Source organism: Varanus komodoensis, unplaced genomic scaffold, assembly GCF_004798865.1.
Source record: "Varanus komodoensis strain SLA01 unplaced genomic scaffold, ASM479886v1 scaffold1, whole genome shotgun sequence".
NCBI classification, from domain to species: Eukaryota; Metazoa; Chordata; class Lepidosauria; order Squamata; family Varanidae; genus Varanus; species Varanus komodoensis.
In genome coordinates this window covers 122,385,189-122,408,444 of record NW_025335268.1, presented here as the reverse complement: position 1 = coordinate 122,408,444, position 23,256 = coordinate 122,385,189, and the positions used below count along the sequence as shown (strand labels likewise).

The following is a 23,256-nucleotide window of genomic DNA, read 5'->3' as shown; positions in this document are numbered from 1 at the left end:
TTAGGCCGTTGATCTCATCCAGCAAAGTTCTTGTTCTGCTCTTACCTCTTTTCAGTCGGTTTGCATTAGGCCCTGCCCTCCTCTCCTGTAAAAGATTTTGCATGTATTAGCTTTGCTTCCCGAACCAGGACATGACAGTCAAATTGGGGTGGAGAGCTGGTTGCAACCATGTTGGTGGCAAGGTGATCTGTCTGAGCACACCTAGGAGCATAGAGCTCCCCGCTTCACCTGGCTGCAGGTGAAAGAAGGTGTGTTGTGTTTGTAGGTGATATGGCAGTGCCTCTGAAAGGCTGTATTGACTCTCTCAGGGGTTTCTTACTCTCCTCTGCATGCAACCTTCCCTGATGTAAACAACGCATATAGTCTCCGCTTTCCAGGAACAGCTTAGCTGTGGGTGTGGGACCTTGTCACTTGTCACACACAAGGACTCACGGAGCTACATCCTTTTCCCATCCCACCCCTGCCATATTTTGTGTACCTAAATAATAAACCCTGATCCATTTTAACTCTAGTGAGGTGTTTTCAGCTTAGCTTGATATACCAACTGTAACTCTAGCTGTTCAGAGATAGCTTTGCAACATATATCCACGCTCTGGTAATCTCCTGGTTGATTATTGTCATGTGCTGCAAGTGTGGATACTTTTGAAGGCGTTTTAGAAACGTCAGTTAGCGCAAAATAATGCTGCTAGGTTACTAATTGGAGCTGGCAGATTTGACCTTGTGATGCTAGTGTTTCATCAGCACCACTGGCTTCTAGTCCATTTCCGTAACTGATATATTGGTGTTTACCTTCACGCTCTAAACAGCCTGGGACCAAAAATCTAAAGGTATCTTTCCTCTCACATGTACCTGCTCAGACCCTGCCAAAGGAAGCTAGGCGGGTAGCTTATAAGAGAATATGCTTACAGAATATGCTCTCCAAGTAGGTTCACCTGGCAGGTACACTAGTAACTTTCTGTTGCAAGGCAAAGACCTTATCTTTTCTCGCAGCCATTTTTAGAGAATGAGATTTTGTAAGAGTGTTATGCTGTTTTTTCACTGTGCTGATTGTTGTTCACCATGTTGTATTTTATTCTTCTAAGTATATTATTTTTGAAATTCTTTTAAAATGAGATTTTAGTTTCCTTAACTGATTGTATATTGCCGAGAGAACATCAGTTACTGGGCAGATAAGAAATAAATAAATTGTGTAGTTCAGCTTCCAGCCTCATCTAACTCATTCAGATGCTCTGGGTGACCATCAGCACCACCTGCTGGTGGATAAGGGTGTTGCATAGCACATTTTCCCATCTGCAGTATGATTTGGTGCAATTATTGCCATCTTGCAGATCTTTTAAAAGACATTTTAAGTTTCACAGAGCCATGTGTACAATTCTACTTTTCTACCATACCGTTGAAGACAAACAAAATGACACTGAGAAACCTGAGAGCTCTCTTCTTGACAAGTTCTGGTAACTGCTAACACTGTATAAATCTGGGATTCACTTCAGATTGTGCTACAATTAAAAGGAGGTCTGAGCCCCAGAGCCTGAGAGTGCCATGCTCAAAGTTCAGGGTACACAAATCCATGGACATGCTCCATTCACCAACAGAACAACTAATGATTATCCCAACAGACTAACCAGTGATGATCCCAGTGTGCCATTTTGAAGGACATTTAACCTCAGAAGGAAAGGGTAATACCTTGATTGCACCTTTCCGCAAGATTGTATGCATTATCCCAACTCAAGGTCTCTCACTGGGCTTACAGTGGGCCATTAACAGAGTAAGAGCTAACCCCATCCCGCCAGAGTCAGGCGATGTCCTGAGCTCCAGATCTTTTCACAGCAGTCTCCTAACATCGTAGGCAGTACTCCTATGGCCATGCACACTCAACAGCATTATTCCCTAATTTTATTTTTCATAAGCAAATTGTCTGTGATTTTGGTGGTGCAAAATCTTCTGTGCCTAGGAGTCAGAGGTTGTAAATGGATATTGTTTCTGCAGCTCCAGGATCCGGATCAGAACGAGGCAAGCAATCCCAAAAAAAAACAGCCACAACAAAGCCCAGTAGTAAGTAGGCATAGAGAACCAGGTTCTGCAGAACTCCATGTTAGATCTTTTGAACCTGCAAAACATAATTTTAAAGAAGAATCATCCAGTGAAATCAGTCAGCTCTCAAACTGATGTCCCACCTCCAAATGGGAAGCTCAAACCCTATCACCCTGGTCTGAAGATGTTTCTACTTTTCATATGATATTCCCATTATTTCTTAAGCTGCATTATCAGTATTTGCAGGCTTGTATCTACTCTTCACCAAAGAAAAATTAAATTTCTAACAAATTTCTATGCTCCCCCCACAAAAAAATCTGAATGCTGCAACATGTGCTGATGGCGCACATTGACATTTATGTGTGTCTTTTATATCATTTACTTTCTCTGTAGCCATAAGGCAGCGGCCAGAACCCTTGAACTCATGGATACATTTGGGAATATGGAAAACATCTGTGAACACCATGACAAGATGGTTTGGCACAGGGGATGTGGCTAATCTATAGGGGCTGCTCTGGTTCCTCGACTAGTCAAAGGTGAGCTGAAGAGGTGGGAGAAAGAAACAGAGAGGCTGGAGGGAACTAGGAAGGCAAAGAGGTAGAGGAGAGAGAAAGAGCAAGGCTAGAGACTGGAAGTGGGGAGGGAGGGAGGGAAAGAAAGAGAGCTAAGGAGAAAGGTGTATGTTGGTACAAGAAGACTGGGAGGAACTGAAAGCAACTCTTTCTCTTTGCCTCCCTACAAGTACGTGATCTGCAGAGGGAACAAGAAGGAAAACCTGGCACACCCTAACACTTCAAAGTTTGTATCGAAAATAAATGAGAGAGTCAAGGAGTGAAAGATTTCATGCGTACAACTGTCATAAGGGCTAGAAATTTGTTTTGGTTTTTACTGATTTTTAAAAGATTGTCCTAAGGTTCTCAGAATGGTGTATTCTGCACCTGCTCCCTAATGATTTGTTGGCACAGAAGCAAAGAGATAAACAGGTGAAAAGACACTGTATCGAACTAGTGGAGTCTATAATCCAGCAACTTGTTTCTCGGAGATAATAGCACTCACTCCCGCTGTTGCACCCAACAGCCACTGCTTCTGACCCCGGAGGCTGCATATTGCCCTTGTGACTAGTAGCCATCAACAGATTTGTTATCTATGAATATGTCACCTCTCCTTTCCAAGCCATTCAAGTGTGTGGCCCTAATATTATAAAAGGAAGAATGGCATCCTTTTGTCTTGCCAATCAATCTTGCCCTCAAGTTCTAGTATTTTGAGGAAGAGTGGAAAAATTAACTTTCCACTTTCTGCACACAATGCATCATTTACTAACTTCTTTCATAGACTTCCCCAACCTGGTGGTCTCTAGATGGTTTGGACTACAATTCCATGACCACTGTGTTCAGAATTATGAAAACTTGTCTAATTCTACTACCGGGCACCAGGCTGGGAAATGTTCTTTTTTTTTCTTTTTAAATCTTTTTAATTTTTTTTCTTTTAAATTTTTAAATTTTTTTCTTTTTAAATTAAAGCCTTTCCTCATAACAAGATGTTCCAAGCCCTGATCTTGCACCTTTTCCATCTCTACATTCTGTCCTCTGAGTTGCTGTGATCAGGACTGAATTATATGAAGCTGTTTTCACAGCTGTTAAGAAAACTTCCCATATAGTGGAGAAAGGCTAGAATAACCCAGTGTTGCCTTCATAGGTACACTCATGCTCAAAGGAGGGTAAATCTCTTGGTTTCTACTGTTCTCCCATTCATGGCTGCCAGGAGGAAGATGTCACCATTCTTAGTATAATTTTAAAATCATTTCCAGGCTGATGCCACTGGAGGGTGCCCTGTGGATGACAGATGACATTGTCCACTCACAGGAGAACATCTTCCTGTAGTTCCTCGTACTCTTTGTTCACCTCTTCATTGCCTGGTTCTTCTTTAGGCTCTTCTTTTACAGTCTTGCTAATGCTACATCTGCTCCTCAGCTCTGATTCCTTCCTAAAAAGAAAAACAACAAGAATTCCATTTTGTCCAGCTGACCCCAGAAAAGGAGACTCATAATGCAGGCAGAGCAGTCTATCTCTGGTAATGCAGATGGAACTTTAAAGCAACCATAGAGGGCTCCCCTCCCAAGGAGCTGCTTTGGGGTTCCCTCTCTGAAGGCTGGATCCCAATTTGGAGAAGGACTGGAGACAAACAGAGACCTTGGCATTGAAGGGCTGCTTCACTTCACACTGTAATAATCTTTACTGCAAGGAAACTGCTGTTTCCCACATCACTTAAACAAAGTATCGGTGACCAATGGCATCCTCAGACATCCACAGGGGGCTGTAGCCCCATTGAAAAGTATATACACTGCAGGCAAAAGCTTCAGGATCAATCCCTGGTTTCTCCATGTAGGGTTAGGCCTGCCTGAAACTGTGGAGGCATCAGCCAGCGTCACCAGTATTGGGTTAAGAGGGGTGAGGAACTGGTGGCCTTCCAGATATCGGGGCCTACAACTTCTGCCTGCCTAGCCAGCATAGCCAGTGGTGAGGCCAAACATCTGGAGATCCACCAGTTGCTCACCTCTGAACTGTACAACTTAGCACAAGGCAACTTCCTACGTGCCTGCCAGCATACACGGGTTGGGAGCTGAGGTGCTCCAGGGCCAAAGCCTGCATGCACACAAGCTTTTAGAGACATTCACATGGGACATGTTTGCTCTAAGAGACCTCACTGCACCCATGGCAGAAATAATTGCTGTGTTGTGTGAAGTTGACGCCCAAGACTAGGAAGCCAGCCTCTCAAATGCCAGGTTGAAGCCCTCCTCACTTGGCTCTCTGCTCTCGTGAGAGGCCAGACTGTCCCTTCAGGCAGCAGTGATACCATCCTGTTTTTCCCCAAGGATGGCTCTGAAGGGCAAATTGCCTTAATCATCCTTACCCATCTATGCAGTGGCTTCCATCTGTCTCACACTCAGCACTGTTGGTCCTTTGCAGGCTTCGGCGCGAGACGTTAGAAGCTCCAGTATGAAGGAGGAAGTAATTATCAGCAGAGTCTTCTGGGGCGCAGTGGGATTGTCTGAGGGGCAGAAGCACAGACAAGCAGTCACACCAAGGGTAAAGGAAAACAATTTTGCACATAAAGTTACCTCTTCTTGCTATTCCCTACCTTTCTGGGCTTTCCTCTTCTACCACAGTTGGTTTAACTGCTTCCCCCTCAGAGCCATGGCCACTTTCAGGGCTGTGAAACTGTTGCAAACAAAGCAAAACCAAGCAAAACAGGGATGATCATGATCAAAAGAGGACATGTGGCCAAGAAACCTCAAGTACTGTGCAACTCAGTGTTATTTTTATTAGCAGCTTTTGCAGAGAATTGATACAGTCCTGAAAACTGTAGTTTTATTTAGATAGTAGTTAAGTTTCCGGCCCTTGTGCATCAGAGCTTGAAAACCTGAGCAATTAAAGAAAATCCCAAATCTTACATCCCAGACTCCCAGGATCTGGGGAAGAGGATGGGGGTGACTCATAGCTGCTGATCCCCTATGGTAGGGGTGGGGATTATTATTTTTTTCATATGGAGGGCTGTTGACCCACAAGAAAAGTCCATCAGTGACTGCAGCCAAAAGTGTGTAGGAGCTACATCTGATGGTGAGTGAAACCAGAGTCAAAGGTAGGTGAAGTCAGAGTCAAATGAAAGTGGGTTTTGCATCTGATACATCAGGAGGACTCTGGCAACCCTGAGCGGACTTTAAGGATCCCTGATCACACTCCCCAAAAATGGAAGATTCTTTTGCTAACAGGAGCAAACTAATCACAAATAAGAATCTCCAGGGGCTTTGCAAGCCTCAGGCAGATCGTGATCTGAGACCATCTGTGAGAGGTTTGCCAAGGGGTGGAGAGAAACATAATTGTACCTAGATAGGAAGTTGGATGGATTTAACCAGCTGAGGCCTTCTCTGCCCAGGACTGACCTCATACTCCCCTGTGCTAACCCACCCTGCTGATTTTCTCAAATCAGACCAGTTGGGTTAAAAGGAACATTAGTGCAGCTATTTCTGTGCATCATTTTCCAAAACATCAAAAAAGGAGGGTACCACAGGTAGCCCTTCCAAAGTACTGCTGGGGCACCATGGGGGGGGCAATGTGCTGGCTGGAAAACAGACCTTCATAAGATCCAAATACAAGAGGTAAAAATAGTGGCAGCAAGTCAAAAGCAGCTTTGCTTCATGGCATGGAAGAGAAAGGCCTCCGTTGGCCAGCTCCCAAGTGTTGTTTGGGGACTTTTGGAGAGCTGGTAATGGCGCCACTAGGCAACTGCTTGGCAAGAGATTTTTGGTACTCTGCCCAAGCAGCTCCCTTGCTGTGAGGCTTCATCCATGATGGGTCCTGTCACACGACCCATGCTTGGGTGTCATGATAACCCAGCATGTGTCAAACAAAATCTACCACAGACCATTAGTACATACCATGGTTGGCAACCACAGTAAGAATCAACAGTAGGCAACAATGAATAGGTTTGCGAAACACGTCAACCAACCAATGACGACACTCAATATTTCGCTGTCATGCTTTGTGAATCCAGTCAGTGTCATGCTGCTGACTCAGACTTGCTGAATCACCAGGCACTGCATTAGGAGCAGTCACTGGGAACCTTAACAAAGGCTGGTCTTGAAGTTTGGTGCTGTCCGATGGGAAACAATTACCAAAAAACGAGTAAGTTCAAAAATGCCAAAGCATGGAGATAGACAAATTAATTTCTCACTATGCCTTACAATGGCACTTGGTAATGGCATAGTATATGGATAACCCTTAATTAACACTGGATAATAAAGAGTTGCTTCACTAAGTTCAGGGAGTAAAAACAGTTCTGATCTCCTATCTGAATAAACAGTAGGTGAATTCCAAACAGTTTTTTGAGTAAAAAGAATATAGAATGCATGGCCACTTTGAGTGACTTCTTTCTTAGTAGAAAGATGGAGTATGAATCTGATTTTATTTTTTTAGCAGTTTGGCAAGAAAGATAGCAGTGTGTTTTGGCTTGATGAACATACTTAAGCAACAAGATCAGACATTTTCCTTCTTGGGGGTAAAAAACACAGCATAGAATAAGGGATACCTTACCGTTAATTGTTTGGGAATAACGGCAATGCTGACTCGACGACGAGCCGAACCCTGCAAAGTGGAGGAAGAATTCTGATTAGAGAGCTTGTAGCCACAGGGAGCTCTGGGAGATTGAAGGAGAAGAGAGCATGGCCCCCTTGGGAATATTCTAGCCCCTTCGTTCCACGAACCTCTAGCACAGTTGCGTATGTGTGCAAAAAGTGTGCAGGAAAACTGTGCAGGTGGCTCGCTGATGAAGCACGCCAGTCGCTAATTTGGGTGCTTGCTCTAAGCAAGATGCTTTACAGATAAAAACAGCCAAATGGCCAGCCAAGCCTGCCAAGCCACAGGCAGCGTTCCTTATGGCTGCCTGCATCAACAGGTCACTAGTGTCTGCATGTGTGACATCTGTGACCCACGTATATGCCATGCTAGGATGCTAATTCTGCACGTGTCGACACCAGCAACCCTGTGTAAAGGTGACTCTAGCCATATGCACGGGGAGGAGGTGTGTGCCAGAGGAAACCTCTTTCTGTGCAGCATGAAGCACAGAACAGGCTCTGTTGTCTTCTTTATGTGCATTGTTTGACCCGCTAACCATTTTCTTGCACGCACAAGCAGATGGACAGAACAGGAAGCACTTTGCATAAGCCTCTCTCACTGTTCACCCAGGGAAGAAAGGCATGAAAGAACATTTTGCTTTTCTCAAAGCTCTGTGTGGGAGAAAGTGGTTGACGGCATCAACCTCTGCATGTTTAGACTGGAAGAAAAACCCTACAATACCCAGTATGCTCCAGCCAGGCACGCTGAACACGGCAGGACTTATTTCTATGTAAACACGCAGAGGATTGCATCCTGAGTTGCAAAATAAAGAGGAAGGATCCTTAGGACAGGAGGGACAGCCAGGAAGTCCTTGGAGGCCTGATCATTCTTTCAGCCACGATTTATCTATCATAAACCAAGGTGGCATTCATGCCACAGTTTCCATCCTCCTCTTGCAATTGTTGTCAACGAGTAGTTGTTTTCTTGACTCCAGAACAAGACTCCAGTGCTAACATGAGGCCTTGCTCTAGCAGAAGTGGTCGATTTGTTTCAGTGCTGATAGTGAGTGGGCAGTATCCAACATTTTTGTCTCTGAGGTCAACAAGAGGGTGATTCTGAGTGTCTCTCCTCAGCAGACAAGGAAGTCAAATGACTGATCCATTTGCCTTTTGCTACTATGAACTGCCTTTGGGCAACTGAAGGGCTGGTGCAGGGTTCCCCACAAAGGCTGCGGAGCTGAATGCAATCTCCCCACGTCCAGCCTTACCTGCTGGAACATTCGCAGTGGAGGATGCTTCAGTCTCTGATCACCATCATCTACCAAGAGAACAGACAGGCCTAAGAGAAGGGTCATAACTCACAGCAAAGCATATCCTTTCATACAGAGGTTCGACCTCTGGCTTCTCTAGGTAGAACTGGCAAAGGCCACTCTCTAAAAACTTACTGCGTTCGCCAAGATGGTGCCCTCCAGCTGTTTTTGACCTGAGCTCCCACCAGCTGCAACCAGTGAAGTCAACAGTCAGGACTGCCCTATGAGGAGAGACTGAGAGAACTAGGCATGTTCAGCCTTGAGAAGAGAAGACTGAGTGGGGACTTGATATCCCTCTAGGACCTCAAAGGCTGTCACAAAGAGGAAGGTCAAGATCTCTTCTGGCTAATGCCAGAATGTAGAACACAGAATAATCCATTCAAGTTGTGGCAACCCAGATTCAGGTTGGACATCAGGAAAAGCTTCCTTACTGTCAGAGCAATACAACACTGGAACCAGCTGCCTAGAGAGGTGGTGGGTTCTCCCACACTGGAGACATTAAAAAAGAAACTGGACAGCCATCTGAGTGGGATGGTGTAACTGGTGTCCTGCAACAGCAGGGGGTTGGACTCGATGGCCTTCATGGCCCCTTCCAACTCTTCTGTGATTCTATGACTGTAAGGAACTGTTGCTCAAAGCATCTGGAGGCACCAGCTTGGAGAAGGCTGCCATAGACAGTTCTGGGCTAGGTGTCCCAATGCCCTGATTCAGAATAAGGCAGCTGCTTATGCTCCTAATCTCTACAAACTTATTATGGCAGAATTCTATAAAGTCTGCCTTTGGGCTCAAGCCAGCCATACTGGCCAGGGCATGCTCAGAGCTGTGGGACTAATGGGACCTCATATGACCAAATCAGAACATAAAACAGCTGTTGTCCCTCATATTGGTGTAGTCTCCCATCAACTTGGTTCTTGTTATTCTAAAGGACTGTAAGCTGCCATTATTTTTAAATGACTTTGAATTTAAAGCCAATGCACAATGTATTGCAGTCAAACATAATGGTTTACTGGAGATTAAATTAATGGTAGTTCCATGATTTTAGACTCTGAGAACTGTGGAAGAGGGACCATTCCAAAGTAATGTGAGCACTCAGTTTTACTGCATCTCATTTTTCTTTGTTTGTCTTTTTAATAGCCCCTTGGAAACAAATGTTTGCACATGTTTCTGGAGAGGGAGTGTCATATTTAAAGCATACTTTAGATGTAACTTATGCTACTGTCAGTGAAATAACAAGGTCAAGCAACAGTTCAAGCAACTCAGATGGCTTGAGTCTCTAAGTATAGTTTTCTGTTTCACTTGAACTAGGAACTGATGGTGGAAAGAGCAATCCTATAGTCTCTGGAGATGCACCCTATCTATCTATCTATCTATCTATCTATCTATCTATCTATCTATTTTCCATACCATCATTTATTTGAGAGAATTTCATGACAGTTTACAAATCTCATGATGGTTTTGATGACCAGAGGATGGCTCAGAAACCTCTCCAGAAACAACCTCAGCAAAGTGAGCAAATGCAACCTATACCAAAAAAAAGCTATTTCTACACATGCACTGAGTCACTTGCATCAGCCCTTTCCTTGTATAATTTGACATTTCTGTTCATGTGCTGCATTGATTGAATTATCCTTTTCCTTGCACAAGTCAGTGCTGCTTTCCTCTTGCCACTTCTGCTCTGGTTCCACCAGGAGGAGAACTTAGCAGAACTTCCCTGCCCTAAATCTTTGGTCCACCTACAGTGTCCTTAGCAGCTTCTCTCATGCCACCATAGCTCTAGATCCAAGGATCCCAACCACATGATTCCAAACTATTGTGCCTAACAACATTTTCATACTGTGCATGTGCAAAAGCTGATTTATAGGGAAGGAGAGCTTGCTCTGAGGGAGAACACTTGTCTAAACCTACAAGGGTGAGTTTGTTTATTTTCCAAGTAAATAATGAACTCATTCCTGGTAAGTTGACCCATCTCTAGTTACAGTCTAAATGCAAGAAGGTCAACAGTGGATTGGGTGGGGACAGTTTGTGTATCCCAGTCTCCTCTCCATGAACCAGAGCTTCTTAATGCCTGAAGAAGGCTTTCAGCAGGTAGCAAACCAAACTCTGCATTAAAGTGTGAAAATTCTCACAGGCACAGCACTGATAAGAGCTCAGCTGAGCTGTTTCGATTAATGGTACCTTCAGTCTCTAAAATATCTCTCTTTCTGGATCTCTCCTCCCTGGCACTGGTTGCTACCTAAATCTCAAATAAATGATCTCAAAGTTAAGTGATGAAATATTCCACACAATAAGAGTAATTTCTCGTATACTGTAAGGGAAACACTAATGAAAGTTTGGGAAATGAGCCAAACTGGAATATTCCTTTCCTTTTCCACTTCCCTTAAGTGAAACAGAGCAATGACAAAGCAACTTGAAGGGACAAAATACACTTGAAGTTAAATGGAATGTTTCACATCCAGAATCCAGGTTTTAACAAATGCAAATTGCATCGGCTAGGCTGGTACTGGTGCTGAAATAAAGAATGGGATCAGTGGGGGCAGTGGAGTGGGGATTACCCCTTTCCTGCCCTTTCTGCAAAAGAACATTCTTTTTCTGAAGCTACTGTTTGCTTTTGAGAAAATCCTGACGTGTGGATTTCATGCCAAAGGAAACACCTGCATCAAGAGAGAGATGCTTTTTTTCAGGTCAGAAGCAGGAGAGGAAAAGGTTCAAATCCATTAATTAATTCCATTAATTAACTAAGTTTTAAGTGCCAGTTCAATAATCCTCTAACAATTTAACAACCCTTTAACAAGGTGTATGCTTGTTTTCAAAGCCTATTTCAATTTAAATAGGGAGAAGAGGGGCCAGGACAAAAGAAACCCCTCAGCATCCCTTTCCTATGGGGTAGGCCATCATTCTGAATAAAGCTTCAAGTTGGTTCACAAACAGCTTAACAGGCACAAGCCATACAAAATATTGTCAAGCTCACATTTGGATGAGGAGCTCATAGGCATTATCAAACAGAGAAGGAAGGAAAAGGACACACGTTTCCACAGAATTTACATATATTCATTTCTGTGTAAATATGCGCATTTTGAGTGACTAGAATTTCAATAGAAGTGCAGGCCGTGCTGGGGCGTGTGAGGCTGCTCCATCAGCTGTTGCCCAGGTGCTCTCTTCTCACAGCTCTTGCTGTTTGAACGGGCTTTGGGCGGACAGCTCTTCGGACAGGGTGGGCCCATGGCCAGCCAGCATCAGAGGTTATGAAGCAGCAGTAGGGAAGAGTTGCTTCTGTGCCTCTGATAACTGAAATGCTTGCCTCTGACCTATCTACAGTGAATTGCAAATGCATGCTTCTCACTGACATGACATCCAGAGACACATCCTTGAGAAACAAGTACATTCATTATCCACTTGCACACGGACGTGTCTTTGTGGGCTGGAATGCCAGTTGCACAAAAACAAGCTCCATACAAGTGGCCCCTGGAAATTTGCTCCAGTATCAGATGCCTTCCTCTTCCCATGGCTCCTCTGTTGGAGCATCAATGCCTGCGTTCTATTCTAATATCCCGCCTTCCTTCCGAAGAGCACAGACATTTGCACATGAGCTGACCCCGCATGCAGAGGCTGAGCCCAACTCACCCCTGTTTTCTGCCAGCTGCCGGTTGCGGGAGTTCTGTTGAATCAACCTCTTCATCTCCTCAAGCTCCGTGTGCTCCCTGAGGTGGTGCCTTTTCAGGTTCTCCACATGCTGCACCATCACCTCTGTGGCCCGGCTCATGCGTGCCTCCTGCAGAAGCAAGGCGAAGGAACGATTAGATGAAAGCAGCGGGCACATCCTCTGTGAAAAAGCCAGCAGAACCTTCATGGAGGGAGCCTGCAGGTTTCTGCCATCATATGAAAAATGATCTTGCCCAAGTCCAATTGAAAGTTTGAAAGGCAGGAGACTTGGAGTAGGGCCCACACATCACAACCCTCCTTACTATGGTTAGATGTGTTGAATTTATATTTGAATTACAGTGATTATTTCTAAATTTGCTTTTCTCTTGGTAAATGAACCAATACACATTTATGAAAATCTGTGACCATGTATACATGGCCACTCTGTCTGAAAACACTTCATTCTTAGCACGGCAACAGAGCTCACACATGACATTTCCTGGTTGACCGATGCAGCCTTCCTTACCCTGGTACCCTCCCCATGTGGACAAGCTGGCTGGGATGGGAGTTGCAGGCCAACACATCTGGAAGACACCAGGCTGGGGAAGGTTGGACTGATGGATGCCATAGTAAGTCTCTATCAAAGCGTAGAGTTCAATCATCGTCATCATTGGTAGAGTATTCAAAGAACAACATTATTTCAAAATAGTACTATTGCCCTGTATGGCAGGGTGGGGTCAGAGGAACTAAGGCTGAGATACGATGGATTGCCTAAAAGCCACTTAGCAGGTTAAAAGCAGAGGGAAGAATGGTACAGAGGACTTCCTAGTCAATGACTCATTCCCTCAAGAGTACAATCTGATTCTTTTTTAAACAGAAAACACTTGTAGAACTTTTTCTGTCTAAACATACATAGGATTGCACAATTAACTCCGAAAACAAAAGTGACTCTTTTAAGGGGCTTCAAAGCTTCACACAATTTCTTTAGGTATGAATGGGCATGTGAATCTATACAGAGGCAGAGACCAACTTGTAGGGCAGCTTTCCCCAACCTGGTCCCTTCCTGATGTTGGACTACCACCCCCATCATCCCCAGCCACTATGCCATTTGCCTGAATGCAAGAGCTACACAGGGAAAACATTATGCTTGGTTTTGCTCTTGCATTGTGCCCTTCAACCACATGGACTCACGGTGCAGTTGGCACAAAGTACTCCAAGTCACATTATTTTGATGCCTTCCGCTTACATGCGTGACCCTAGCAAAAGAAATTGACCTGATGGACAGCTCCTAACTTCTCTGCAGCAGCGTTTGCCCGCTCAATTGCTGCTTCTAGGACTGTAAGACTATTCTGCAAGTCTTCCAGCAGGTCCTTGTGCTTGGCATCCACACAGGCCTGGTCCAGTTTCTGGTAGGATAAAAAGAAGACCGTCATTCCTGCATTCATGGAATATCAGCTAAACTCCTGCTTGGGGTTCTTCACCAGACCTAACCAAACAGGCAGCCCCAAAGATGAGATTACACATAAGCTACATTGCTTGCACAAATGTTTAAACAGGGATGCTTAACTTCATGCCTGGGGCCAGATCTGTCCCTCTGAGGGTCCTCAGATGGCCGCACTCCCTTCCCTGTTTCATTGTGAGGTTCTCACTCCATGCTGCCCCCAGACATTTAGTGGCTTCTCAGCTTTTGTGCACTATCCCAATTCTAAATGGCTGGCATGCCCCCCTAGGTCTACGTAAACCAGAATTGAAACGTGTTGGTGTTTTTTGTCTACCCTTTTTGCCTTTGGGGCTGCCCACCACTGGAATGTGGCCACGGAGAGTGTGTCCAGAGTTGACTTCAGCCCTCCAGCTAGAAGAAGACCAGCACCTCAGTCCTTGTCAATGGCACTGCAGGCACTGAGTTAGACCCAAAGAATGTTAGCTAGTTGGCCCTATTGAAATCAATGGGACAAGTAAGATGTGACATGAGTTAAGCCCCATTGATTTTGATGGGGTGCAAACACAACTAACCGTTTCAGGAGCCAACCCATTCTTTGTTGCTCCCTCCCTCATGTTAGTTCTTTATGGAAATGCGATGCTACAGAAGAGCCCAGTTCCCTTAGAGTTGCAAGAAAATACAGTCAAAACAACCAAGAGGACCATAAAACGTCTTTGCTGACCTGCAGTGTTGTCCGGCACTGCTCTAGCTCCTGCTGAATATTCTCCTCAGATGTGTTCCTTGCCCGCTCTTCTACTTGCACCCGTCGCCGCAGTGTGAACATGTCACAACGGAAGGCCAAAGCCAAGTGTGCAAAAGCTGCCTGCCAAGCAGAGGAGGCAAGCGAAGCGAAGTGAGCTTCTGAGGAAACTCAACCAACCTTCGACATTCAAGCAGAGACTTCTCTGAGGAAAATTCCCCAGCCCTATCTCAAAAGCAAAATGTTTGGAGGCTAGAGGGGAATGTTTATGGACCAGATTGGGTTGGAAAAGGAAAAAGACTACTGAGTTTTCCCTCTCCCCCACACACTTTTTTCACTTTTCATTTTTTTCTGGAGGAAAAGAAAAGGCTTGATAGCACCTGCCAGTTTCACCTCAGTGGTCAGTAGAAAAAACCTTCAAGGGAAAATCAGCGCCTCACCTATTGGGCTATATAAAAATGAAATAAATAAATGTGTCTTTAAAGCCAAAGTTCAAAGGATTTGCCTGGACACTGGTCAGGCTGGTCATCCATGTTAGGCTAGCCTCCCACAACTTGGTGTCCTTCCACTGCTGGCTGTGGGATTATGGGAGCTGTGATCTGAAACATCTGCAGAACATCAACCTGCAGGACACTGTGTTGGAGTCACAGAAAGACAGGGTAGGATGTGTGTCACTGAGAAGCAGTGCCCAAAAAAACCCTATGCTCACTTCTGCAACCACATTCCCACCAAGGGCAGCAGGATCAGAGGATCAGATCCTCTGAGCCAGTGGCTAGCTTCCAGCCAGAAGGCAAAGTCCTCTGATGTAGCTGTGAGACCAAAGCCAGGCATTAGCAGCAGCAGCAGCTGCTGCTGATCTAATGATAACAAGAACCCTGTAACATTTTGTGGAACAGCTTGAAGCTACACATAGAAGGTGACATCCAGCCACCTGCGGAAGAGCAGAACTCACCTCCACATCCTGTTCCGTCAATGCCACTCTGCAGAGGAGAAGCATAGAAAGCAATGAGGAACAAGACCTTAGAGACCTGGCAGAGCAGAGCAGAGGCACAAGGGAAAATCTGTGGCTTCCAACCTGCACAGGCTGAAGCAATACGACATGCTTTCCCAACCTGGTACCTTTCAAATATTTGCAATTTTAAATCTCATTAGCTCAGCTGCTAAGGCCAATAGTCAGGAATGCTGGGAATTGTAGTTCTAGAAGGCACCAAGTTGGTGAAAGCTGCTGCAGAGTAGCTAGGGAGCCAGATGCAGGAAAAAAATCCCCATCTTTGATCTTCCTAGTGACAGAACTTCCAACAATAATAGCTCAGAGGATCTGGATGGGAATAGTTCAGATGGATTTCAGTGCCAGCATTAGCCCAAAATAATAAGAGAACAGCTCTGGCAATAATATGGTAAGATTCCCCATGGCTTTACAACCAGCCCTCCAGATGATTTAGACTACAACCCCCTGCATTCTTGGCCATTGGCCAGGCTGGCTGGAACTGATGGGAACTGATATCTCAAACAGACTGTGGAAAACAGCATTACAATATTCTCTGAGATTCTTTTAAATTTTATATGATGCCAAATGCAACTATTGGCTTTCACCTGAGTTTTGGGGTCATTTTCATGCCACCTTTGTAAAACAGCTGGCACTTTTTAGAGTGCCCTTCCTGCTCATGAGAAATGGGCAGGCACATGGAGGCTTCCTACCTGTGCAGGCCTAACCTTTGCAACACAGAAAGTTCCATCATGGAGGTACTCAGTGAATCTTCAGAGGTATCAGTCTCTAGACAAGAAACAGCAAAAAAATGATCTGGGAACAGAGCATAAACTAGAGCCAGACAGAGAGAATCAGTGACTTTTGAGTTGCTTTTGTGAATCGATCTATTTGACTGGGAAATGCCAAGGTGTGAAGGCCAGTAATGGGAGACTGGTCAAAAACACTTGTATTTACAAGTTATTGGGTATCATACCCTTGATTTACAGAATACCAGCTACTACAAACTGCTGCTGGAGTATTATAGTTTTCATACATGCAACCTAAGTGAATTTTTACAATGAACACATATATCTTATGTATGTTGTATGTATACAGAATATACTACTGTTATTAGAAATACTTAGACAAAGACTTAAAGGCAGCCACGTATTTGTCTATTTGTAAATTAGGCCTAAAAATAACTCATCTAAAAATAAGCTTAATCAGGACTTCAAACCATTGTGTTATTGCAGATAATAGTACAATTGAGAAAAAACAAAGAAAAGTGTGAGAAAGCTCAGGAGAAAGGCCCGAAATTGGAAGTCACAAGAAATGTGCAAGCCTTTGTACTACAGTGCACTGCACTTCACAATACTGGATACAAGTGAAAGTGGAGGTGAGTTACAGCTGTGTATAGTCTGTAGCTTTCAGTTGTGAATGCTCAACAAGAACATTCAAGAAAGCGGAAGAATTCAAAGGAGCACAACAAGTGTGAAGAAAGCTGTGGCTAGGTACAGTTTCACTAAACACGGATGGGTGGTAAAGATGGTACAACAAGAACTGTGCAGGGCACAGCTATGGAACCCTCAGTGGAGGGAACCATCCTTCTTAGGGGTGAGAAAGAAATGTGTTTCCCCTTGGGGGTAGGAGAGAGCCAGAACTGGGGAAATATGGAAGTATAAAAGGAAAGCAGAACAGGGAGAAGCAAGCTGAAAGAGAAGGAACTGATCTCTGGAAGATGCTACAAACTCTGAAATCCTAATGGGGGTGGGGGGAAGGTAAGGGATGCTCTCTAGCAAAGGAGGGAGGCACTCCAAAGCTTGGGGAGCAAATGACAAAAGCAATAGTGAAAGCTCACTCACCAACCTTCATCGCTCTCACCGCTTTCTTCAAAGCGCACAGCATGTTCTTTGTTCCCAGACTTATCCTTCTTTGCCTGCTCTTGGGGTCTCATAGCACAAGGCTGTGAAGGGAGGGCAGTAGTTACAGATAAAGACAGACAGACATTCTTCAGGTGACTCTGTAGCTAACAATCTCCTAGGGAAAAGAAGTGATGCAAGCAGGAACCAGCATGATGCAACACCATATAACAGACTATAATAAGTTGTACGGGCAGGAAGAAAATAAATCTTTGCACAAGTGTGTTTTGGTTTCAAGACCAAACTTGGGTAGGGTAGAGCTGGGTAGTTTCCATTTGGCAAAGGGCTTAAAGGAAGGGAGAGTCCAGATTATACTGCATTCTGGGTCTGAACTGGAAAAATGAAACAAAACATGGAAGCTCTGTTAAGGATGTCAATAAAGGAACACTGCACTAACCTTACCCTGTTTATGCTTTCAGAACTCTGCCTTCTCTCATCCACCATCCTTTCTGAGCTTCTTTCCAAACTGGCCACCATCCCTGAGGAATCCAGTGAAGGAAAAAGCAGCAAAAAGATTATTCTTCTCTGCAGGAGTAAATATCCATGCAGGCACTGATTTAGCTGCCACTGCATGTGAGATAAACAAGTATGAACCTGGCCAGGTGAGCTGGGCTCCATTATAGCTGAGAAGTGCTATGATGGTAGGCCAAAGGAGGGAAAAGACAAGAGGGATCAGAGCAGAAAGCGACTAGAAGAGTGAAAATGTGCTGTGTTCTGCCCCAGCCAATAGGAACCTGAGAAGGACAAGGAGAACTGAACACGCAAGGAAGTGCCATGCAAGAACACTTTCTATTTGCTCAACAGGTACAAGGGGTCACTTCTTGGAGGCTGCCTCTCCGAAGGACAGCTGATATGTCACAGGTTTAAGGGTTTGAACCGTAGAGAGCTGGTCACACTTTGCTGGCAACTTGCAACCCCAGCCTTTGGGCAGTTTTAAGAAACCACCTCAGGCTAGTGCCCAGTGAAAGTGAGGAATAACCCCATCCTACCCCAGGCCTGTAGATTCTGCCATCTGTTCTAGGATAGTTTAGAATCTTATTCAACAGAGGATGGTCCTGTCCTCTGTCTGAAAGGCTGTCAGAGGACAGTCCTCTGTTTGAAGGCCTCTGTTTCAAGTCCAGTTTAACGATAAAGAACTTTAAGACAGGAATGCAAGAAGGGCTTTGAAGCTGCCCACCAACAGTGAATACTTGGACTGCCAGCCATAAACAAGACGTCACCTGGTCAGTCTTCTCCACTTCAGTGAGATGTACTATGTTTCTATTTAAATTATAGTACTCATTTCTATGTGCATCCATTCATTCAAATCAGCATGTTAAACATTTATGCAGATCTTTCTCCCCTTTTCATTAGGCGATGCCTATCTGGCCACCCTATTCCATCCCCAGGTTACTGTACTACCTTACCTGCATCCAGAGACAGCACAGGTCTGCCCAGCTCCACCGGATGCTGTACAGGCATCTCTTTGCTGAAAAGATAAGGCTTAATCAACACCGAGCTCCACCAGCAAGGAGAAGTACCCCCAGCAGGAAGGCACACTTCTCTCAGCCTATCTTGTCACGGGTGTCAAAGCCTGATGGTTTTTGCCACTCCAGGAGAGAGGAGGGAGGAGAGAGAGACCCTTGGAACCCCGATAAGCCTGTGTCCCAACAGAAGCTGCTTCATGCTGAATCCGCAGCATGAGCTGGTCCCATGGACTGCTGCAGGCTTGCTTTGCAATCATCCCCTGGCTCCTTCCAAAGCCTCACCGATGCCGGGCTGGCAGGGACTCAGGAACCTTACCTCTGCAGTACCACGCCGTTCTCCATGCTGGACCAGGGGCTGGCAGCCAGCACTGCAGAGTCCTTGCGGTGACCTTTCCCTCCCTGGTCAACTGGGCAGAGAGACTCCCTGTGAAGGCATCCCCCGCCCCCCAAAGAAAAAGCTGTGAGTCACAAAGCCTCAGCAATGTTTACATTCATCACATTTTAACTACATTGACAAATAGGGCCTTGCAGTCTTCTCTTGTGTTAAGTAAGAATATTCTGACCCAGAGGAAGGAAAGGGAGTGGAAATTAGAGAAAGGGGGACATCTGCTGGGAAGGCTCTAGTATTTCTGCCTCTGAACGGAGGAAGGGAGTAATGAGGCCTGTTTCTCCCTTATCCCAACAATGGTGGGACTTGTAAATTAGAATAAAGTGTGCCACAGCGAACATCTTTGGAAAATCCTGGATCTATTCCTCTTTCTGACACTCAACTTCATCATGAATTATTGTATTGGATAACAGTTGCCCTGTTTTTTAAACCCCATTTGCTCTCTCATTCACTCAGAAATTTCATCTTCAGATAAGCCTGAAAGTTCATTGATTCTTCAATAAGGGATACTGAGGTTTATCTGTGCAGTTTGACTTATGAAAGAAAAAATGATGTTGGTTGCCAACTAAGACCTCACAAAATAAGAGATGTTTCCATGAGGATTTTATTTTATTTTTAGCCAGCAATACCACTAGTCACCCTTCTTCTGCTTAATTGTTGCTCCTTAACCAGACACTATAAAATATTCTTTAATCAAATGACCCTCACTGAACAGACAGAAAATTGAGGCCAAAGAAAACTTGCCCAAGATCTCAGTGAGCTTGGTAAATGAAGGAATGAAGTGATAAATCGCCCACAATGTCAAGGTTTAGATAGTTTATGCCAGCCAAAGTGGAAACTGGAACATGTGTGTTTTACTAGGCTTTTCAGCCTGAAACTTTTTAATAACTTTGGGACCTCCCATTGAAATCAATGGGGGGTAGTTATATCAGGTTCAGGTCCAATCCAGGCTATTTGCTCAGGGTAATGAGAGAACTTTGGACCTCCAAACTTGGAACCCCCAGCCCGTAGGCCCCGCCCCTTGTAGCCTACTGCCAAAGAATATTTATGGTGGCAGCTCTTTCTATGGGCATTTTGAGAGTTTCTGGCTTGGACACAGCCACCCCATTGGTGGAAGCCTTCTTCACTGGCAGAGGAGCAACTCTGCTGCATTCTTACCCTCCTCAGGACCAAACTAAATGGTATCTTCGCACGTATTGTGCCAAAGATCTCTTTAATCTGCATAAGCACACCTGGCTCCAATTCAAATTGGGACCACAGCACTGCAGAAGCCTTTAAGCTTCCTGCCCTATTTCTGTTCCAAGCACATCCACAGGGGGTATTGACAGAAGAAAAAAGAAATCTCAATCAGATTCCATTTGAATTGGGTTCCCAAATACTTATATGGAGGTTCAAGGAATCTAGCACACATAACTCCAGAATAGCGTGGGCTCTCCCACACTAGAGTCATTCAGAAAGAAACTGGATAGCCGTCTGAGTGGGATAGTGTAAACTGGTGTCCGGCAACAGCAGGAGGCTGGACCTGATGGACTTCTTGGCCTCTTCCAAGACTGGTATTCTACCATTCCAGTGCTAGAGAGAACATTCAGTTTGGCTTTCTGATGGTTGTGTTGGGTGAAGATTGCTCTGTCATTCAAAATCTGGCAAAGCAGAAAATATGTGAATCTAGGTTTTCCCATCTAATGCCCCAAGCTAGGGACAGAGTATTGCATTTACTCCAAGCCTGTCATAACAGAAGACTTCATACCCAACTATTCTCCTGCAGACATAACACTTCTACGCTGGAAATGTCATGCATCGGGTGTGTGTATCCTTACTTTTCATTGTGATTTATTTCCAACATTAATAAGCCACCTTTTAGGCAATTTGCTTTCAAAGCAGCTCACGCTGACTTGGTCCACATATAAACACTTGGTGGTGCCTAGACCTTGATTCTGTGGGTTCCCATAGACTTCTCTGGGGAGGACATTCAATAAATGAGACTATCACCAAAGAGGTCCCTCTAACTGGCCATCTTCCTCACCTGGAGAAGAACCTCAGATGAAGATTCAAGCAGGCGCATATGAGAACCCTCAAGTCCCAAAGCCTAAAGAGGTTTAAAGGCTGCACCCAGCACTTCGAATGGTACCCAGAAACATTGTAGGTCAGTCAAGCTCTTTCACTACTTGTGAGATATGTTTGTCAATAATCTAACCATCACTTGTATTAACATGATCATTATTTATAAACCATTTTCCACCAAAGCAGCATACAGCATTTCAAACAAAAGCAATAACACCTATTGTTTGTTACTTTAAGATAACAAAACCATATTCAAACAGCATTAAAACAACAGCTCAGAACTTAACAGGCTAAATGAAATTGTTGTTGCTTAATTCCTTTCCAAAAAGCTGAGGCAGCTCTGAAATAAGTTCAGTTGGATGCATGTAGTGAAATACGAACTGGACACTGACGTCCAGATGTCTTTGCAGTTTATACAAGAGTCTAGCAGCTCCCTAATCAAATTCAGTTCAGCACTGACCCAGGGAATGTAGACAAGTTTGCAGGGCCTGCAACACAAAACTGCCTTATGGAGGCTTGTTTTTAATTGTTCCCAGGGTAGCAGCCTGCACTTGGCAAGTTACTAAGGTACAGTAGTTTTTTGTGTAACTATCACTATGTTTCACCGATGCTGCATTGTTTCACATTAAATAAAATGAAAGGCATAATAGAGGCAAACAGCATCTGAATTCTATCCCTACCCCCAAATATCAGATAATGAAATGACTATACATCCAGATTTATTGTATGGACTCAGTGATGCATGCATCAAACACAGACTTTCCCCAAAGTCACATTAATATATCCAGGAAACCAGTGAAAGCCACTGCCTGCGGTGGTGGTAGAACTGGTTAAATAAAATCCTCTCATAGCCGTGCATCTGCACTCAGAAGGAACAGCCATATAAGAACAATTACGCACTGCAAATAAGCTGTCATATAACACACTCACGAAATACATACCTCCATGTTTTGTGAATTGTTTCAATTTGTTTGGTTCAAACACTCTCCAGGGTCACTCCAAATGCCATTTACTCTATACGAGGCACTGTCATTCTACAAGCAAACTGACAACGTACAGAGGAGAGCACAAAGCACCATGATTGTTTACTGTTTCATCTTGCCTTCCATGCAGGCGTCTTTCTGAGGGTCCCAAGATGGCTTTAAAGAAGTAGCTGTCCAAAAGGCAAGAGAAGGGAGGAGGCTATGGAGGAGTTGTCATAGCTGCATCACCACCGCCGCCATGCCTAATGGGACATTCTTCTCTTCTGAGAGCACCTGTTTATGACTTCTCTTTTCTCACACCCTGTTTATCGTCACTGCAATACACAGAAGCTATTGGAAGCTCCTTCTCCGAAGGCTTTCGCATGGAAAACAACTATAATCCAGGCCAAGAGCATAAAGTGAAGGTAGAAGCAGCAAGCAGGAAGAGAATGCTAATCCCTTTCCCATCTAAGGACCCTTAACCATATCTGGCCCCTAAATGTCCAACTTCGAAATCCAGAAATGGGCAGGACAAGGATGGATTCAGACGTTTGTTGCAGGTTATTCGTACATCAAAGCCCTTTTTCTGCTCAAGTGAATCTGGGTTTAGGTTTGGAAGAGTTGGCATTTCTTTCCATTTAGACTACTGAATATGGGGTGCTTTCACAAGGGTTTTCCCCACAATGTAACTGAAAAAAAGACATTCCATGGAAGAGTGACAGGGTTGAGCCATGTGATTCCACTCTTGCAAGATCACACGACTACAGAAATAAGAAGAAAGGTTCATTATTGAAACTAATTGTTTTGTATGGTTGCCAAAGTGATGTACAACTCACACAACCTTACTATATAAGATAACCACAACATGTGCACACCATTGAACAAAGCACAGAAAAACCTATGAAGAAGCAAAGCATAAGTATTTTATAAAATATATCTGATATTTAACAGTTTTCTGTTTTCAACAAAACTCATCCTTGGACATTTCCTTCTCCAAACCCCGAGCTCTACTGCACTATTCTTGTTTAGAAATCCCCCTCCTCCAACATGTGTCCTCAAAGACTTGTTCATCTCAGTACTTAGCTAATATTTAGGCGTGCTAATTCTCTTCAAGAGCATTTTTCTGTGATGCCCTGACCCCCTAGAAAGACGTATTTGCTTTCTACTCCCCTAAATTGCATTTCAAGTTCAGTTCAGCACATGTTCAAGCAGAGGGATTCAAG

The 23,256-nt window shown here is 44.4% G+C and overlaps 1 protein-coding gene across 4 annotated transcripts; it reads right to left on the bottom strand.

Annotated features, from left to right (window-relative positions):
- Positions 1-1,363: 1,363 nt before the first annotated feature.
- Positions 1,364-22,057, bottom strand: LOC123034054 (inositol 1,4,5-triphosphate receptor associated 2-like). 4 transcript variants are annotated; one of them, XM_044451117.1, is made up of 16 exons: positions 22,013-22,057; positions 18,939-19,046; positions 18,563-18,624; positions 17,559-17,635; positions 17,104-17,200; positions 15,969-16,044; positions 15,223-15,250; positions 14,253-14,393; positions 13,365-13,496; positions 12,073-12,220; positions 8,410-8,459; positions 7,122-7,172; positions 5,170-5,249; positions 4,942-5,079; positions 3,892-4,014; positions 1,364-2,107 (listed from the first exon to the last, which is right to left on the bottom strand). In XM_044451117.1, the coding sequence occupies exons 2-16, from the start codon at positions 18,962-18,964 to the stop codon at positions 1,948-1,950; spliced, it is 1,389 nt and encodes a 462-aa protein (XP_044307052.1). In that variant the 5' UTR covers positions 18,965-19,046; positions 22,013-22,057; the 3' UTR covers positions 1,364-1,947. The 4 variants fall into 4 exon arrangements, with proteins under 4 accessions (XP_044307052.1, XP_044307062.1, XP_044307077.1 ...); XM_044451127.1 differs by lacking the exon at positions 22,013-22,057 and having other exon boundaries at positions 18,939-19,065; XM_044451142.1 differs by lacking the exons at positions 18,563-18,624; positions 18,939-19,046; positions 22,013-22,057 and having other exon boundaries at positions 17,100-17,200; positions 17,554-17,602.
- Positions 22,058-23,256: the final 1,199 nt, after the last annotated feature.